Source organism: Mustela putorius, unplaced genomic scaffold (assembly GCF_011764305.1).
Source record: "Mustela putorius furo isolate JIRA1106 unplaced genomic scaffold, ASM1176430v1.1 tig00000145_pilon_pilon_pilon, whole genome shotgun sequence".
Lineage (NCBI taxonomy): Eukaryota > Metazoa > Chordata > Mammalia > Carnivora > Mustelidae > Mustela > Mustela putorius.
In genome coordinates, this window is record NW_025421294.1 from 22,066,249 (window position 1) to 22,085,781 (window position 19,533).

General features: G+C 41.6%; 1 protein-coding gene across 4 annotated transcripts in view; it reads left to right on the plus strand.

Moving 5' to 3' along the window:
- Positions 1 to 19,533, plus strand: part of DNAJC18 (DnaJ heat shock protein family (Hsp40) member C18) — a 30,173-nt gene continuing 10,640 nt past the window's right edge. Inside the window, exons 1-7 of one of the 4 annotated variants that reach the window (XM_004744835.3) lie at positions 5 to 167; positions 2,943 to 3,029; positions 5,141 to 5,327; positions 14,757 to 14,902; positions 16,925 to 17,110; positions 18,024 to 18,133; positions 19,089 to 19,198. In XM_004744835.3, the coding sequence (XP_004744892.1) occupies positions 2,990 to 3,029; positions 5,141 to 5,327; positions 14,757 to 14,902; positions 16,925 to 17,110; positions 18,024 to 18,133; positions 19,089 to 19,198 (779 nt within the window). In that variant the 5' untranslated portion in view covers positions 5 to 167; positions 2,943 to 2,989. Of the gene's footprint in view, positions 168 to 2,896; positions 3,030 to 5,140; positions 5,328 to 14,756; positions 14,903 to 16,924; positions 17,111 to 18,023; positions 18,134 to 19,088; positions 19,199 to 19,533 lie in introns of those variants that run through there. The other 3 variants (XM_004744837.3, XM_013052431.2, XM_045075432.1) reach the window with 3 other exon arrangements.

The window sequence follows — 19,533 nt, forward strand, 5'->3', positions numbered from 1 at the left end:
ATTCTGGCTGCCATGGGCACTTCAATCGGCTGCTAATCATACTGGACTAATTAGGTCAAGAACATGAGGTTTGCTCTAGATAACCCAGTTGATGTCTCCATTCTAAGGCCACAAGCATCCCCCTGACTCTGAACAATGTCCTGCAGATATGAGCTATTAGTCATAAGGTATTTATATGTGGGGGAAAGTGTATGAACTGGTATGACTATGAGATTGGATGGCTTTTACCCAGAAACCAACATTGCAGTTCTTCAGTAGCAATATTGATTTTCCTGTTGTTAAATAGCTCTCTTCTGAGAAGGGGTCAAGGATGAATTCACTTAATTCTCTAGGAAACTGCATTAGAAGGAGTTCTGCTAGAGGACCCTACTATTTATGCAAATACAAAAACCCACCTCTGATAGGGAATCCAAGTGCAGCCTCTGCAGCCCCTGAAACTTCCCTGAGACAGTATCTCTTTTCCTTGATGTCTAGACAACAGGATGGTGGCCATTTACATGACAGCTTCCTCCTTATTTTAACACAGCAACCCAGGAAGGGCAACCCTGGCGGGGTGGGGTAGTTACTATAGAATGTCCTTCTTTTGCTTCTTCCCCCATCTTATGGGAGGCTAACCAACAACCCAGCTCAGGCACACAGGCCCAGTTGGACAGAAGGAACATTTACTGAGTACCTTTCTTCCAGGGATAGATGGGGCAGCATCTCAATCATACAGGGCACAAGGCAAACCTCAGGATCACTAGCAAAAATTCACTACAGTTCAACAAATATTTCTAAAAGTAGAGAAAACTGATGGAAATCTGAGGCCAGCTCTCAGTAAAATGGTTTAGTAGATGAAGGATCATTGCAGGCCCCTTGGCCTAGTACATGCACATCATTTCCTAAAGTCAGGCTAGTAATAATCAATTCTATTTGAATCTGTTGAAAAACATTGTGTGGCTCTGCTCAACAGTCTCCTTCTGAATTTGTAGACGTCCTTTATCACTTTGAACTTCTTTCTACACCTACCTCCTTCTCCTTGAGATCCCAAGTTCTCTTCCCTTATTTCCTTCCCAGTTGCTTCCTGACCCCTCCTGCTGGTTATTTTCCCCAGGCACCTCCGTCCTGAACCTTCTGAGCCCACAGCTACCTCTTTTACTGAACACAGAGACTGTGTTTCACAGTCGGGATTATTTTGTTTAGTGGTTGGTGTGCTTAACCCAAAGCTGGCACAGAGGTGTTCTAAATGTTGAGGTTTGGAGTTCTAAGTTAGTCCTAGTGCTAGTCATAGAAATGTTCATCTAGTAGTGTTAATTGAGGTCTAAATGAGCTAAAGGTTACCTTTGCTGGCATATCTGACAAGGTTGCCATGCTGAGCCATTTTTTACTGACCTAGGAGGAAATGAGTCTTCTAGAAAAAAAGTGGAGAGTGAGGTTTCAGAGGACAATGGAAAAAAATGTTGAGGTCACAGACATTTCCAAAAGTCGGCAGCTTCCTAAATCTTGTCCAGCATTCTTGAACCTCGAATCTACTCCTAAGTAGCCCCATAATTCATAGTAGCTCTTCTCAATCCAATTTCTCCCTACAGTGCTCTAACCCACCCTCCTTGCCATTCTCAACCAGATAGTTCTCACTTCCCAGCCCTCTGACAGCTTTGAGTACCTCCAGACCTTAGCCCTGTGACTAGACCCTAAGGCATACCTCACCTTCCCTTGTCCATATTTTAAAGCAGTCTGTCCAGTTTCCCAAAACCAAATAAACTTCCTTCTTATGTTTAATCACTTAATGTATATCCCTGATCAGGTCCCTTGTCTGCAAAACTCAGGTGGCTTCTTTAGGACCCAGTCTTCTGTGAGCACACTGGCGCCCACATCCTAGGGCCACTCCTGACTTCAGGGTAGAACTGCTACACTGGAAGATTCTACCCTATCAATTGTGTCTCTGGCTAATCATCTCCCAGTCCCACCCCCAAATGCCTAAATAGCTGCTGCTTGGTTTCACAGTTGGCATACTGATGTGGTCTTCCTGGGTAAGAGCTCAATGAATTCTAAGTAATTTTTTGTCTTGAAATGAATTGATCATTCCTCATTTTTGAAACCTGATCTTTAGCCATCCCAATTCACCTGCAGGCACAAGTCAGTAAGGACACCATGAGAATTGCTTTTTTTCTTTGTTAGGCTTCATGAAGACCTGAGTGGGAAAACGCTGGTGTATTTTACTTCCTTTTTACTAATTTCATAGGGCCTTCAGAAAACAAGGGAATGGCTCATGGAAATGAGTGGGGTGGAACAGAAAAATCTCAGACGTGCCCTGAAGTAGGATGGGATGGATGAAGAATAAAGAACAGCAAAGATAGGGACTTTAATGCCAGCTCCAACGCCTGCCCCTTTCTTCTTCATCTCTGAAGCCCTGAGGTCCCTCTAACGAAGCTGTGCCAGAGTAAATGCACGAAGAGGGCATACTCAGACTGCCCTCTAACTACATAAATCTATCTCGTTTTTCTGTTTTCTTGGTTCTTAAAGTTTTGGTTCCCAAAACCCGTCTCTCAATCTCCAGGACCTAACATACACTTTACACAGAACGTGCATTAGCATATATTTTTAAAAGGACACCCTTGAGATGAATAGTCACACTGTGACCCTCTAAACTTAAGTTCGCAAAACCTTTCCCAGGCAGGATCTCACCGTGCCTCCCTGAATGCCCCTAGTGTTAGGTGAGGCCATAGCCACTATCCCCATTCTACAGTTGAGGAAAAGTGTGGTTGACAGTCGCCCAGCAGTCAACCAAGGGCAACAAACCTCCACAGACCTCGCTTCTAAGGGTCGAGCCCCAGAGGCAGCTTTAACTCTCACCGCCCCCTCGCGCAGAGCCTGCCGGGAGTTGTAGTCCAATGTCCCGCAGCTCCTGTGAGTTGGACTACGATGACCAGCATGCCCCGCGCTTCTTGCCGGGTCCCTTTCAGCCTCGGGCGCTGGGGAGGCTCCGCAGACCTGCCGATTGGGAACCGATATGGCAGCGACTCTAGGCAGCGGGGAGCGCTGGACCGAAGGTACCAGGTCTTTGCCGGAGGGTGGGACAGGGCAGAGTTGGGGGAGGGATGGGGCTTCTTGAGATTACTGAGGGCTGAGATCCTGGGCCTGAGGTGAAGGATGGAGGCCTATGAAGAGATGCTGAGCCTGAGTAGGTTTCCGAATTAGGTGGGAGACCGGCAGGACAGGGGCCGGGATCTGGAAATCAGGAGCGCTGGCTCAAGCTAAGGAACCGGCGAGGAGCCCAGAGTCACCCGTGTTGACTTTTTTGCCTCCGGCCCCCAGCCCCGCTCCGTCTCTGCCCTTGCGGAGCTTAGGGCCGGCGGTGCTCAGGCCCCGCCTGTGCCAGGGTGGCTGGGTCAGCAGAGTGATGCGGATTCCTGCAGTTTGCTTTCCCAGCCCCTATGCTCGCTCCTCCCAATTAGGCCACTGACTCTAGGTCTCTCTTTGGTGCTGTTCCTGCAGCCTGCACCAAGACCACTAGGCTGGTCTTTGCCATCCTGCAGTCAAGCAAAGAGTATTGATTCAATTCCTATTATGTACCCTCATTATGCTGATCATGCAACAGGGATCTGACAGACATGGTCCCTTGAGATCACAAAACTCTCAGTCCATTGAGGGAGTTCGACAGGTAAACAGACAATTACGAAACAGAGCCACTAAGTCCTGAGCTACACAGCAGGGTCTTAGGTTTGGGAAGCACACTGACAGCCTAGGTGTCAGAGGAGGCATCTGGAAGAAAGTGTGACATATGAAGAGAAGAAGGATGCCTTGGAGTTAGGCTGACTTAGAGGAGGAGCACTGCAAGCAGAGGGAACAGCATGTGCAAAGGCACAGAGAAAAGAGAAAGCATGGCGGATTGAAAGGCATTTGGTGTGGCTAGAGCATAGGCTGCAAAAGAGCTTGTGGTGAGAGAGGATGCTGCAGAGGCAGATGGGCCTATGATAAGAAATTTGGACAAGAAGCAGTGGGTAGGAGCACCTGGATAGTTCAGTCAGTTAAGTGGCTGTCTTCTGCTCTGGTCATGATCCCAGGGTCCTAGGATCAAGACCTGCATCAGGCTCCCTGCTTAGGGGGGAGCCTGCTTCTCCCTCTCCCTCTGCCTGCCACTCTGCTGCCTACTTGTGCTCTCTCTCCATCTCTCTATCAAATAAATAAATAAGTAAAATCTTTAAAAAAAATAAGAAGAAGCAGCAGCAGTCAGTAGTCAGTAGGTATTTTAGGCAGGAGAGAGACATTTCTAAAGCCTTTCCCAGATCCTCCCGACAGGACCTGAGTCCTCTGCCTTTTTTGACTGGATTGCTATGGCCTTCTTAACATTCTCCACGTGTTATGATGAATTGAATCTTCTCCCTTTAGACTATAACCTCTTTGTGGTCAGAAGTAGGTTTTTTTTTTTTAAAGATTTTATTTATTTATTTGACAGACAGAGGTCACAAGCAGGCAGAGAGGCAGACAGAGAGAGAGGAGGAAGCAGGCCCTCCGCTGAGCAGAGAGAGTCTGATGCGGGGCTCGATCCCAGAACCCTGGGATCATGACCCAAGCCGAAGGCAGAGGCTTTAACCCACTGAGCCACCCAGGCGCCCCGGTCAGAAGTAGGTCTTATCCATACATTTCATTGCTCCATCTAGCCAAGTGTCTTGTTCTATAACTGCTAATTTAAAAGAACCCCCCCCCCTACTTTAAACCTTAGGTGGGAGGCATGGCAACAAAAACAACAAATTATTTTATGAGCCATGTCACTTCTGACCGTGGATCACAGAAAAATAGGCTTTCCCCTGTACTGTGCTAAAGGTAGACGCCTCTTGAAAGGCAAGGTTTGGGGGCCTCTTAAGCCCCTTTTCTGGCTCTGATTCAGAATTATTTGCTGAATGACCATTGTAGATATGGTGTAAATGATTATGCTTCGCGCTTCTAGCATTATAAGTTTTCATGGTTGCCTCCATATTTACTACATTGTTTTCTCAAGGGAGATGTTCGTTCAGTTTATGTGGATGCTTAAAAGTCAGGATGATGTCAGTAGTTTGGCCCTCACACTCTTGGCCCCAAGCAGCCTCCCTGATAGTGAGGGCGGATAGCAAAGCTGATTGCAGATCAGACGGAGGCCTAATGGGGGGCTGTTGCTTTGCAGCTTACATTGATGCAGTTAGAAGAAACAAATACCCAGAAGATAGACCTCCTGAAAGTCATGACCCCTGTGGGTGCTGTAACTGCATGAAAGTGCAAAAGGAAAAGAAGTCTGAGCATGAGTGGAATCCAACCCGACAGGGTGAGGGGAGTGCCACTTACACTGAGGAACAGCTGCTTGGGGTACAAAGGTGAGTCTGTGGTGGGATTCAGTGAGTGATTTTAACATAGAGTTCCTAGCAGAATGTGTTACATAAGCATTGACTGCTACTATACTTTTATCATTATTATGGAAGCACAACAGCTTCTTGGCTGCAGAGGCAAGCCTCCCTCGGTGGAAGTGGAGTCTCGGGGTATAATCTGAGGTAACTTCCCTGCTTCTGTGTAGAAGAGGCAGGGAAAACCAACTATATGAAACAGACATCTATACAACAGTCTAGCCAACAACAGCAGAGTACACATTCTTCTCAAATATACACGAAGCGTTTTCCAGGGTAGATCAGATGTCAGGCCGCAAAAGAAGTGTCAATAAATTTAAAAGGATTAAAATCATACAGTGTGTGTCCTCTGATATCAACAACAGAAGCAAATTTAGGAAATTCACAAATAAGTGAAAATTAAACATTATATTCCTAAAATAACAAATAGGTCATAGAAGAAATCTTAAGCAAAATTACAAAAATACTTTGAGATGACTGAAAATGAAAACACAACATAGAAAAATGTGTAGGATATAGCTAAAGCAAAGCTTAGAAGGACATCTATAGCTATAAATGTTATATATATTTTTTTGTTTGTTTTGTTTTAAATCTCAGATCAGTAACCCAATCTTCCACCTTCACGAACTAGAAAAAGAAGAGCAAAAAGAGTACACTAAATCCAAGCAAGCAGAATGAAGGAAATAATATAGAGTGGAAATAAATGAAATAGAGGTTAGAAAAACAAGACAAAATCAACAAAAGCAAAAATTGGCTTTTTTAAAATGTCGACAAAATTAACAAACCTTTAACTAGGCTAACCAAGAAAGAGAGAACACTCAAATAACTAAAATCAGGAATAAAAGAGGGACATCACTACCAATCTTACGATGATAATAAAGATTTTAAAAGGATACTATGAACAATTGTACACCAACAAATTAGATAACCTAGATGAAACAGACAAATTTGTAGAAAGGTACAAACTAGGAAATCATATGGACCTACTACAAATACAGAGATTGAATTCATAATAAAAAAAATTTCACCCTGTGACCCAGCAATTGCACTACTAGGTATTTACCCAGAGGATACAAACGTAGTGATCTGAAGGGGCACGTGCACGCTAATGTTTATAGCAGCAATGTCCACAATAACAAAACTATGGAAAGAGTGCAAATGTTCATCGATAGATGAACAGATAAAGATGATGTGATGGTAATACCTACACACGATGGAATATAACTCAGACATTAAAAAAGTGATATCTTGCCATTTACAATGATGTGGATGGAACTAGAGGGTATTATGCTAAGCAAAGTAAGTCAGAGAAAGACAATTATCATACGATTTCACTCATATGTGGAATTAAGAAACAAAACAGAGGGTCATAGGGGAAGGGAGGGAAAAATAAAATAAGACAAAATCAGAGAGGGAGACAAACCATAAAAGACTTTTAACTGTAGGAAGCAAACTGAGGGTTACTGGAGGAGTGGGGTGGGCATTAAGGAGGGTACATGATGTAATGAGTACTGGGTGTTATATACAAATGGTAAGTCATTGACCTCTACCTCTGAAACTAGTAATACACTGTATGTTACTTAATTGAATTTAAATAAAATAAAAATTCTATTTTTTTAATAAAATAAAATTTTAAAAAAATTTTTCATAAAGAAAAACCTAGGCCCAGGAACCTTCACTGGTAAATTCTACCAAACATTTGAAGAATTAACTAATCCTTCATAAACTCTTACAAAACATGCAAGAGAGGGGAGCACTTCCCAACTCATTCTATGGGGCCAACATTACCCTGTGACTAAAACCAGACAAAAACATAAGAAAACTAAACTATCAATCAATATCCCTTATGGATATAGATTCTAGCAACATGTAAAAACATATAAAAAGGATTCTATACCTTGGAGCTCCTGGATGGCTCAGTTGGTTAAGCATCTGAGTCTTGGTTTCCGCTCAGGTCATGAACTTGGGTCTGTGAGATGGGGCCCTGCATCAGGCTCTGTGCTCACTGGGGAGTCTGTTCCTCTCCCTCTCCCTCTGTCACAACCCCCCAATTATGTACCCTCTTTCTCTTTCTCTCTCTCTCAAATAAAAAGTAAATAAATAAATCTTTTTTTAAAAAATCATATACCAAGTGGTATTTATCCCAGGAATGCAAGGTTGTTTAACACATGAAAATTAATCAATGGATACACCATATTAATAGAATAAAGGACAAGACCACATGATCATTTAAATAGGTGCAGAAAAAGCATTTGACAAAATCCAACACTTTCATGATAACAATACTCAACAGAATAGGAATAGAAGAGAACCTCAACTGATAAAAGCTATCTATTTAAAAGCCCTCAGCTAACGTCGTCATACTTAATGGTGAACAACTGATGCTTTCTAAGATCAAGAAAAAGACAAGTATTTTCACTCTAGCCACTTCTATTTACCATTGTACTACAGGTTCAAGCCAGGGCATTTAGGCAAGAAAAAGAAATACAGAAGTCATCCAGATTGGGGGCACCTGAGTGAGTCAGTCAGTTGAGCTTCAGACTCTTGGTTTCAGCTCAGGTTGTGATCTCAGGGTCTTGAGATTAGCTCCACATTCTGGCTCTGCACTCAGCAGGGAGTCTGCCTGAGATTCTCTCCCTCTCTTTCTGTCCCTCCCCATGCTTGTGTGTGTGCACATGCTCTCTCTGTCTCTAAAATAAATAAGTAAATCCTTTAAAAAAAGAGGAAAAAATTTTTAAAGAAGTCATCCAGATTGGAAAGAAGTAAAACAGTATTCATAGATGATATGATATAATATAAAAAATCCTAAAGAATAGAGATGCCTGGATGGCTCATTTGCTTAAGTGTCTGCCTTCTGCTTAGGTTGTTATCCTCCAGTCCTGGGATCAAGCCCCAGGACAGGCTCCCTGCTCAGCAGGAAGTCTGCTTCTCCGTCTGTCTGCCGCTCCCCCCGGACTTGTACCCTCTCTTTCTCAAATAAATAAATAAAATCTTTATTTTAAAAAAAAAAAGAAAATTATAAGGAAGACATCCACACTGTTAGAATTAATAAATGAGGGGCACCTGGTGGCTCAGTTGGTTGGGCATCTGCCTTCAGCTCAGGTCATGATCCCAGGGTCTGGAATCAAACCCCCGCATCACGCTCTCTGCTCAGCAGCGGGTCTGCTTCTCCCTCAGCCTATTGCCACTTGTGCTCATTCTCTCTCTCTCTCTCAAATGAATAAATAAAATCTTAAACAACAAAAAAAAAAGAACTGATAAATGACCTCAACAATGTTGTAAAATATAAGATCAGTATACAAAAATCACTGTTTTTCTGTACCCTAGCAAAGAACAGTCCAAAAATGGAAACGAAAACAATTTTAATTTATAACACCATCAAAAAAGTATAAAATGCCTGAGAATACATTTATCAAGAGAAGTGTAAGATGTACACTGAAACTATAAAACTTCATTTAAGGAAATTAAAGTTCTAAATAAATGGGAAGGTTGCCTGTGTTCATGGAGCTAAACATTGGAAAGGATTATTTTATTAAGGTTTAATATTGGAAATGGTGGTAATATTACTCAAATCGATCAATAGATTTCACATATCCCTACCAAATCCCTCACTGCCTTTTTTGCAGAAACTGACAAGCCGATCCTAAAATTCATATAGTAATACAAGGGACCCAGAATAGCCAGAACAGTCTTGAAAAAGAACAAAGTTGGAGGACTCACATTTCCAATTTGAAAGCTTATTACAAAGCTACCTTATGAAGACAGTGTGGACTGGTATAGGATAGACATGTAGATCAATGAAATAGACTTGAGAGTCCATAAGTAAGCCTTTATATTTATGGTCAATTGATTTTTTTTTTTTTAAGTTAAAGTGGGATTCAAATCCTGTTTGTTCGGGGGTTTTTTTAAGATTTTTGTTTATTTATTTGACAGAGATCACAAGTAGGCAGAGAGGCAGGCAGAGAGAGAAGAAGAGAAGCGGGTTCCCCACTGAGCAGAGAGCCCGAAGTGGGGCTCAATCCCAGGACCCTGGGATCATGACCTGAGCTGAAGGCAGAGGCTTTAACCCACTGAGCCACTCAGGTGCCCCTCAATTGATTTTTTTTAAAGATTTTTTATTTATTTATTTGACAGACAGAGATCACAAGTAGGCAGAGAAGCAGGCAGAGAGAGAGGAGGAAGCAGGCTACCTGCTGAGCAGAGAGCCCAATGCGGGGCTCGATCCCAGGATCCAGGGACCATGACCTGAGCCGAAGGCAGAGGCTTTAAACCACTGAGCCACCCAGGCGCCCCTCAATTGATTTTTTTTTTTTTAAGATTTTATTTATTGGGACACCTGGGTGGCTCAGTTGGTTAAGCAGCTGCCTTCGGCTCAGGTCATGATCCCAGCGTCCTGGGATCGAGTCCCACATCGGGCTCCTTGCTCAGCGGGGAGCCTGCTTCTCCCTCTGCCTCTGCCTGCCTCTCTGTCTGCCTGTGCTCGATCTCTTCCCCTCTCTCTCTCTGATAAATAAATAAAATTAAAAAAAAAAGATTTTATTTATTTGTCAGAGAGAGAGAGGGAGAGAGAGCAAGCACAGGCAGACAGAGTGGCAGGCAGAGGCAGAGGGAGAAGCAGGCTCCCCTCCAAGCAAGGAGCCCAATGTGGGACTCGATCCCAGGACGCTGGTATCATGACCTGAGCCGAAGGCAGCTGCTTAACCAACTGAGCCACGCAGGCGTCCCTCAATTGATTTTTTTTTAATGTAGGCTCCACACCCAGCATGGAGCCCAACCTGGGGCTTGAACTCATGACCCTAAGATCATGACCTGAGCCAAAACTAAGAGTCAGGCACTTAACAGACTGAGCCACCCATGTGTCCCAGGTGTCTGACTCTTGATCTTGGCTCAGGTCTTGATCTCAGGGTCCTGAGATCAAGCCTGGCTTTGGGCTCCACACTCAGTATGGAGTCTGTTTCTCTTTCTCTCTCTCTCTCCCCATCCCTCTCTGCTGTCCCTCCCCCACCTCAAATAAATAAAATCTAAATAAATAAATAAATAAAAAGAGTCAGATATCCACCAACCAAGTCACCCAGATACCCTCAGTCAACTGATTTTTCTTTTACAAGAGTGCCAAGGCTGGGGTGCCTACCTGGCTCAGTTGTTGGACCACGCAACTCTTTATCTCAGAGTCATGAGTTCAAGTCCTACATTGGGTGTAGAGTTTACTTTGAAAGAAAAAAATAAAAGAGTGCCAAGATGATTTAATAAGGGAAAGAATTGCCTTTTTTTTTTTTAAAGATTTTATTTATTTATTTGACAGAGATCACAAGTAGGCAGAGAGGCAGGCAGAGAGAGAGGAAGGGAAGCAGGCTCCCTACCGAGCAGAGAGCCTGATGTGGGGCTCAATCCGGGGACCCTGGGATCATGACCTGAGCTGAAGGCAGAGGCTTTAACCCACTGAGCCACTCAGGCACCGCCCCCTTTTTTAAAGATTTTATTTATTAAGAATTGTCTTTAATAAATGTGTTGGGACAACTGGATATCCACACGCAAAACAATGCAGTTGGACTCCTTTCTCACACAAACACAAAAGTTAACTCAAAGACCTAATGTAAGGCCTAAATGTAAGAGCTACAACTATAAAACTCTTAGAAGAAAACATAAATCTACATCTTCATGACATGACATCCAAAGTACAAATGACAAAAGAAAAAAATGGGTCAGTTGGATTTTGTGAAAATGTAAAGCTTTTGTACTCAAAAGATACCATCAAGAAAGTGAAAAATCAACCCACAGTACAGGAGAAAATGTTTTTAAATTATGTATCTGATAAGGGACTTATATCTAGAACATATAAAGTACTCTTACAACTCAACAATAAAAAGACAAATAACCCAATTGAGCAATGGGCAAAGGATCTGATAGGCATTCCTCCAAAGAATATATACAAATGACTCTTAAAAAAAAAAAAATCTACAAATGGCCAATAAACACATGAAAAGTTGCTCAGTATCATGAGTCATTAGGGAAATACAAACTAAAGCCACAATGAGATACCACACCACCTTACATCCACTAGGATGGCAATTAAACAAAAAAATGGACAATAGCAAGTGTTAGTAAGAATATAGAGAAATGGAACCCTTATATATTGCTTATAGGAATGGAAAACAGTGTGGCCAGTTTGGAAAATAGAAGGCCAGTTCCTCAGAAGGTTAACCATAGCACATGACATAGCAATCCACTCCCAGGTATATAACCAAGAGAACATACTTCCACACAAAGACCTGTCTATGAATGTTCGTACAGAATTATCCATAATAACTCCCAAATGGATGTCCATGAACTGGTGAATGGATAAACAAAATGCATGTCCATGAACTGATGAATGGATAAACAAAATGGGGAATATCCATACAATGAATACTTTTTGGTAATAAAAGGAATGAAGTACTGGGCACCTGGGTGGCTCAGTGGGTTAAGCCTCTGCCTTTGGCTCAGATCATGATCTCAGGGTCCTGGGATCGAGTCCCGCATCGGGTTCTCTGCTCAGCGGGGAGCCTGCTTCCCTCTCTCTCTCTCTCTGCCTGCCTCTCTGTCTGCTTGTGATCTCTCTCTGTCAAATAAATAAAATAAATAAAAATCTTTAAAAAAAAAAAAAAGGAATGAAGTACTGATACATGCTATAACATGAATGAACCTTGAACATTATGCTAGTCAAAGAAGCCAGACACAAAAGTCACATATTCTATAATTCCTTTTATGTGAAATGTCCAGAATGGCAAATTTATAGAGACAGAAATTACATTATTGGTTGCCAGGGGTTGGAAAGTAAAATGAGGAATGACTGCCAATAAGTAGGGGTTTCTTTCTGGGGTAATGACGATGTTCTGGAATTAGATAGTGATGATGGTGTACAAATCTGAAAATCAATGCATTGTGCATTTTAAGAGTGAACTTTGTGAATTGTAGCTCAAAAAAACTGTTACTCAACAAATAACAAATTTATACAAAAGAGAGAAAGAGGCAGAGGAGTATCTGCCATGGAAGCAGGGATTGGAAACTGGACTGAGGATCCAAAGGATACCCATGGGCAGCTCTTGGGGAAGGACCATGACTGACATTCCAGACCCTGCTTTATAGTCCAGCCTGTGTTACTGAACTCTTGAGCAAGATGCTGGGCCTCCCTCTGTCTGACTGGATTGTGTAGTTGCAAAAGACTGGAGATATTCTCTAAGTGCCTATCAGTAGAGGATAGATATAATCCATAAAATGCAATAAGTGTAATCCATAAAGCAGTGCAGCTTTTGAAAAGAATGACATAGATATGTAATAGCCAGTATTTATGGGCTGTCAAGTGCTATCAAGTACTTGATGAATACTTCATTTAAATGATAACAGCTTGTGAAATATAGTTGAAATTGTTATCCCATTTCAGAAGATAACATTAAGTCACAGAGCTAAAGTACACAGCAAGATAAGATCCCAGCCAAGGCATTTTGACCCCAGAGTTCATGCCCTAGTACAACATTTCTCAGAGTGTAATTTAGGAACCCCAAAAACCTTGGGAGTCTGTGAGTTTAAAACAATTTTGATAATAGTACAAACACATTATTTGCCTTTTTCACTCTCATTCTCTCATGATTGTACAGTGGAATTTTTGAGAGGCTACCTGATAAGCAGTTATATCGTCACTCTGTTTTAAAATTTCTTGTTTTCTTTTCTAGTATGGTAAATATTGATAGATATAATTCACATGAACAAAACTCTTCTGGAGACTCAATTAATTTTTAAGAGTATAAGAAACTTATGACATCGCAAAGTCCAGAACTGCCATTCTAGTCTAAACTATTGCCCCAACTCGTCTCTGTATGTTACCGATCCATCTCTAAGAAATACTTTTGGTTTAAAAAAGGGATGGGGGCGGGGGCGCCTGGATGGCTCAGTGGGTTAAAGCCTCTGCCTCCCGCTCAGGTCATGATCCCCCACATCAGGCTCTCTGCTCAGCGGGGAGCCTGCTTCCCTTTCTCTCTCTGCCTGCCTCTCTGCCTACTTGTGATCTCTGTCAAATAAATAAATAAATAAATCTTTTTTTTTTTTTAAAGGGATGTTCCCATAAACATAAAAATGATGATTACAATATGGGGACGCCTGGGAGGCTCATTTGGTTAAGCGGCTGCCTTCGGCTCAGGTTATGATCCCGGCATCCTGGGATCGAGTCCCACATCAGTCTCCTTGCTTGGCAGGGAGCCTGCTTCTCCCTCTGCCTCTGCCTGCCACTCTGTCTGCCTGTGCTCACTCTCGCTTCTCTCTCTCTGACAAATAAATAAATAAAATCTTAAAAAAAAAAGATGATTACAATATGTTTATATTTAGGCAAAAAAGAAAAGGGAGAGGTGTCTATACATACACACAGGATTCATAGAAAACTTCTCACATGGTTGTCCTTAGGATGGGAGATTGGTGAGCAGGGAATAGGGAAGCAGGAAGTTTTTTCACTGTATATAGTTTAGTACTGTTGGATATTTTTCTTCTACTGCATGTGTATATTATTGACTTTTTTTTTTAAGATTTTATTTATTTATTTGACAGAGTTCACAAGTAGGCAAAGAGGCAGGCAGAGAGCAGGAAGAAGCAGGCTCCCTGCTGAGCAGAGAGCCCGATGTGGGGCTCGATCTCAGGACTCTGAGATCATGACCTGAGCCAAAGGCAGAGGCTTAACCCACTGAGCCACCCAGGCGCCCTATATTAACTTTTTATAACAAAGTTTTGAGGGACACCTGGGTGGCTCAGTGGGTTAAAGCCTCTGCCGTCAGCTCAGGTCATGATCCTGGGCTCCTGGGATAGAGCCCCACATCGGGCTCTCTGTTCCGTGGGGAGCCTGCTTCCTCCCCCCCCCCGTCAGATAAAGGAATAAAAAAATCCTTAACAAAAATTTTAAAAAAACATACACACACAAAGTTTTGATAGGTAGCTATAAGGAAAATGAGAGAGAAATCACTAGGGTGAGTAGGTATTTCTTCTGACCTTGCCATCCTGTGGTTGAACGCTCAGGGGCTTAGCCTGCACCTTCATGTAAGGATCTACCCACTTGCAGGGATACAAGAAGAATAAAATATCAGATGTAAAAAATACTTTGATTTTAAAGTTTTTACATCATTTTTTTCGGATTTACCCCAAACCACTTCCCCACCCCCCAGTAAAAATACTTTGAAAGGCATTAAGCTCTTGGTGTGAGGAGGACCTTGTTAATCAATTTGAAAGTGTTATGAATGTGTTCACCACTTTTCTTTTAGGTTTGCTTTGGAGCTAACAGATTGGAGGACCAGATGTAAATGTAAAATGTAAACGTACTATTTTATAGTTAATTGTACAAAAGGGGTCTTCATAGACATACATGTTTCTGATGTGTGTTTTTAGGATCAAGAAATGCAGAAATTACTATGAAATTCTGGGAGTTTCTCGAAATGCCAGTGATGAAGAGCTTAAGAAAGCTTACCGAAAACTCGCCCTAAAATTTCACCCTGATAAGAATTGTGCTCCTGGAGCGACTGATGCTTTCAAAGGTCTGATCATGAATTCCTATTTAATTCTTCCACAAGATGTTTCACCCTACCCTGTCATTATTTTATAAGGCCACAAGCAGGGCCTTTTTTTCCTGCCATACCTCTTAAATAGTGATTATCAGCATAGCTCCCTCCTGTCTTCATTCACTTACTTTAATTTCTTTTGGAAAAAAAAAATATTTATCTGTAATGGTACCTTTTTAGATCTGAGACATAAATAAAAATCTTACTTAAGACCTTCACCCCCGGTGAAGCTGTTGATTCAGGCAAGAATTATCAATGGATGCTAAAACTGCCAGGTGACAGCTTTTTGTTGAATAGAATGTTACATGATGTCAGAGCATCATTCCCCAGAATACCTACTGATTACAAAGGAGAAAATTTGCTTTATAATGGAGATATCTAGCTGTCATCACTTTAACCCAGTGATCCAGCTTATCATCACCAATACTGGACCCGCCTCACATTATATGATATGGCACCTGTGTGGTATTCTTTCCAGAATGTTCCACCTGAACCTAATAGTGAGGAAACCATCAAAATATGGGACATTCTACAAGGAACACTGTCCTGCTCTCCAAAATAGTCAATATAATGAAAAGTAGAAAAGGTGGGGAGACTGTTTTAGAGGACAAGAAACTAAAGGAGTATAAGAGCAAATACAATGTATGAACTTTGGATGAATTGCATGGATTGATATTAATTTTGTGAGCTATGATAATGGTATTGTGATCATGTAGAAGACTCTTCTAGGAGGTAGTGGCTGAAATATTGAGGGATGCCAGTATACCTGCAGCCTACTTTCAGATGGTTCAGCAAAAGAAATCTGTACATACTACGTGTACATATGTATTTATGTAGGTATGGAGTAATGAGGGAAGCAATGTGGCAAAATACTAACAGTTAATGAACCAAATAGAGGGTATACATGTGTTTATTTACTGTTTTTTCAACTTTTCTATAGATTTAGAATTTTTCTAAAGAAAAAGTTTAAAAATTATAGCTCTAAGAAATTTAAAAGTCAACATTTACCTCAAAGGACAGTCTCCCTTTGTTGGGGTGCCATTGTGAATCTTGTTCTCCACACAGTTTCTACAAAGAAACAACTAGATAACCCCCATTCTCTTTACACCTTCACATAAAGTATCTCACAGACTAATGCCATTTATATGAGAAATTGGCCAGATTTCAAGGGATATGATATTGAAGCAACTATTTAGCCTTTTTTTATTTGTTTTTCTCTATTTAGCTGTTTTATTGCTGTAAACATCTAATATAATTTCCTCGCTAGAAGAATCATAAATGCTCTTCCTAACTGTGTTTCTCATAGTGTTGGCTGAATTAGAGGTAGGGGATGGGGATGTTTTAAGGGTTTTTTTCAATAAAATAATAAAATAAAAAATAAAAAATAAAGATTTTTTTTCAAGGTTTCTTTGATTACTGGCAGTGATTGTATGTTTAAATTAATTTTAATTCGACGGTGTTTGCATATTTGTGCATAGAGAGGAGAGGTGATGGTAAGCATGTGTAATCTTTCCAGTCTTTGTCTGTCACTGAGGCATTGGAGATAGGTTTCCTAATTTCTAAAGCCTGCTTCTAAAGTAGGCTGAAACGTGACTCTGATTAGTGAGGACTTTGCTTTTAGCCAAGCAATTGATTTTACTGATTATTTTATTTAGGAGATTGTTTCTGACTTGAAGTTAGAATACCATTGCTTATGTATGAACTGTTCCAACCATAAAGTAATTCCTCTCAAGGAAAATATGGACAAATTTTCGATGAATAAAAGCAGTAGTTCTTAGTTCGTCTTGAGTCTCATATTGTTTCTGGCTTATCAAACTAGATCATGGAAAATGTCAAGGGTGAGAACTCTGGTGAATTTTCTAGGCCCAAACACCTTTCCTTAGCTCCCTACAACATCATGCAGCAGCCTACAACTCTGGGCTCTTCATTGCTGCTTCCTGTGTTACCCCTCAGCTACACCAAAGACTGTACTCAGGTACTTTTTGGTTTTGGTTGCAGCAATAGGAAATGCCTTTGCAGTCCTGAGCAATCCTGACAAGCGACTACGCTATGATGAATATGGAGACGAACAGGTGACTTTTACTGCCCCTCGAGGCAGACCTTATAATTATTACAGGGACTTTGAAGCTGACATCACTCCAGAAGAGCTATTCAATGTCTTCTTTGGAGGACATTTTCCTACAGGTGAGTATTTCAAAATTATAGCTGGAAAATCTCTCTCTCTCTCTCTCTCTTTCTGTATCTCAGCTAACTCCTCTTCGAGGATCTGAATAGAGGGACCATGGTATAGTGGAAACAGCAAGAATTTGGAATCAGATAAGCTAGGGTTTGAGGCAAGTCTCCAGCCAACTGTGCATAATTTTAACCAGATCCCTTGGTCTCTCTGATTCTGTTTCCTCACCTGAGAAATGGCGCTGATAACATACACCTCACAGGGCTGCTGTGAGGATTAAATATTTTTAAGTGCTTAAAAATAAGTAGGTAGATGCCTTTTATCATTATTGCAAAATAGCAGCTATATAAAGATAAAAGTTAGAAAAATACCCTGAGGGACTTGGCCGTTGGAATAATTAAATACCCAGGAAGTAAACTGAATTTTATGAATTGCTGTTAAAGATACTAGTGTTGGGGTGCCAGTCAGTTGGGCATCCAACTCCTGATCTCAGTTCAGGTCTTGATCTCAGGGTTCTGAATTTGGGCCCCATGTTGGACTCCATGATGGGTGTGGAGCTTATTTATAAATAAATAAATAACCTACTTATTTATAAACAAACAAAGCTACTAATAACATAATCTGATATTGGACAAGGAAGCAGACAAGAGCATGTCAGACAGGATTCATGGCCCAAATGCTCTTTCTTTACTAGCTTTTTAGGGTTCTCTCACTCACTAGTCACAAAGGACTATTTAAATAAAAGCAGGAGAGCACGTTCCATTTGCACCTGGTTCACTTGGCTTACCTACTGTTGTATTTTTCTACGGAATAAAATGGGACAATACTCTGCCATCAAAGAACCTAGCTGGGAACAAGGACCTTGGGAAAAGCAAGGTAGGAATGTTTGCCATATCCTATACTAGGTTTTTCTCTCCTTCCCAGGAAACATTCATATGTTTTCAAATGTGACAGATGATAGCCACTATTACCGCCGGCGTCACCGACATGAGCGGATGCAGACACGGAAGGAAGAAGAAGAAGAGAAGCCTCAGGTACCGAGAGAGGACAGCCGAACTGCTGCTCATCCACACTTGTACTGAGCTGACTTTTACAGTGTCTGTGATCAGGTTTTGGAAGTTCAACTTATGTTATTAAAACATGTTATAGGAAAACAGAGGCAGTGGCGGGAAGGGGTGGGTCGTTGGTCCAAATGGGCCAGGATGGTACCTCCTTCCCCACTCGTTCTTTGGTGGCTGTCCTAGGAAATCAGTTCCCCTATGGGGCTGTCTTGATCAAGGTTTTCTTCACTGCAGAAAATAGGAGTCCCCTTCAGAATATTCAGAACTAAAGGGAGTTGAAAGTAAGGGACCTAGGGAGTCTTCTGAAGCTCAAGGGCGGGAAGCACAGGACAGATGGGAACCAGGAACCAAGTACAGACAGGCACCCGTGTAGCTATCTGTCCATGACTCTTTGTGGCCAAATTGTGTCCACCTTTCCCACCTTTCTCTGCATCTGCTTTATTCTCTTTAAGCAACCAGCTTGTTCTGCTTTTGCCTACAAATAACCAGTCCACACTGCCCAAGAGTACATGTCCTTTGTTCAGGTGACTTCGCAGCAGTGCACAGTAAGAGTCTCAGTTCCACGTTTCTGGGAGGGAAAAGTGATTATCCCTGCTAGGGTTAGATGTCTCCCAGTCCATTCAGCAACACAGCTGCATAATACTAACCCCACCCCGTGAAAGTCACAGTCTAGGCAGACTCACCCAGAGGTGTCTGCTTCATGGGCCTTAGAAAAGGGGACTGCATGAGAATAACTGGGTGTCAATTCAGGTTGTGGGTGGGTCTCCTTCAGTCTTCTCCACAGAGAGAACAGACTTCTCAGAAAAGCTCTGGGCTTTGTGCAGTACATTGCAGTAATTCGTATTTTCTTTGGGAAAACTATTCTTATTTTCTGTAAGCTTTACATTGATGAAGAACACTTACACCCAATATTGTTTTTCTTTTTCAGACTACATATTCTGCATTTATTCAGTTACTTCCAGTTCTTGTGATTGTGATTATATCTGTCATTACTCAGCTGCTAGCCGCTAACCCCCCATATAGTCTATTCTATAAATCGTAAGTCAAATATTTATCAATCTTTCTTAACAATTTGGAGGGTAAAAGACTTGAATATTTCACTGGTACTGCTAACATTTCATTTCGCCTTTGTAGAAAACACTGGTTTTTTTGTTCAAAGGAACAGCTGGATAGTAATAGTGCAGAGACTGAAAAATACTGGAGGCAGTTTCTTGTGGGCTCAGGACATGGATTATTTTGTTCTACAGCGACATCATCTGATCAGCTGCAGAATAGCAGCAGCTGGTTTCTGAGAGATGAATAGACTAACTCCAGCTTCAGATTAAATCCTTATCATATCATGTTAGCTTTAGAATGAACCCTACTGAGCTTGT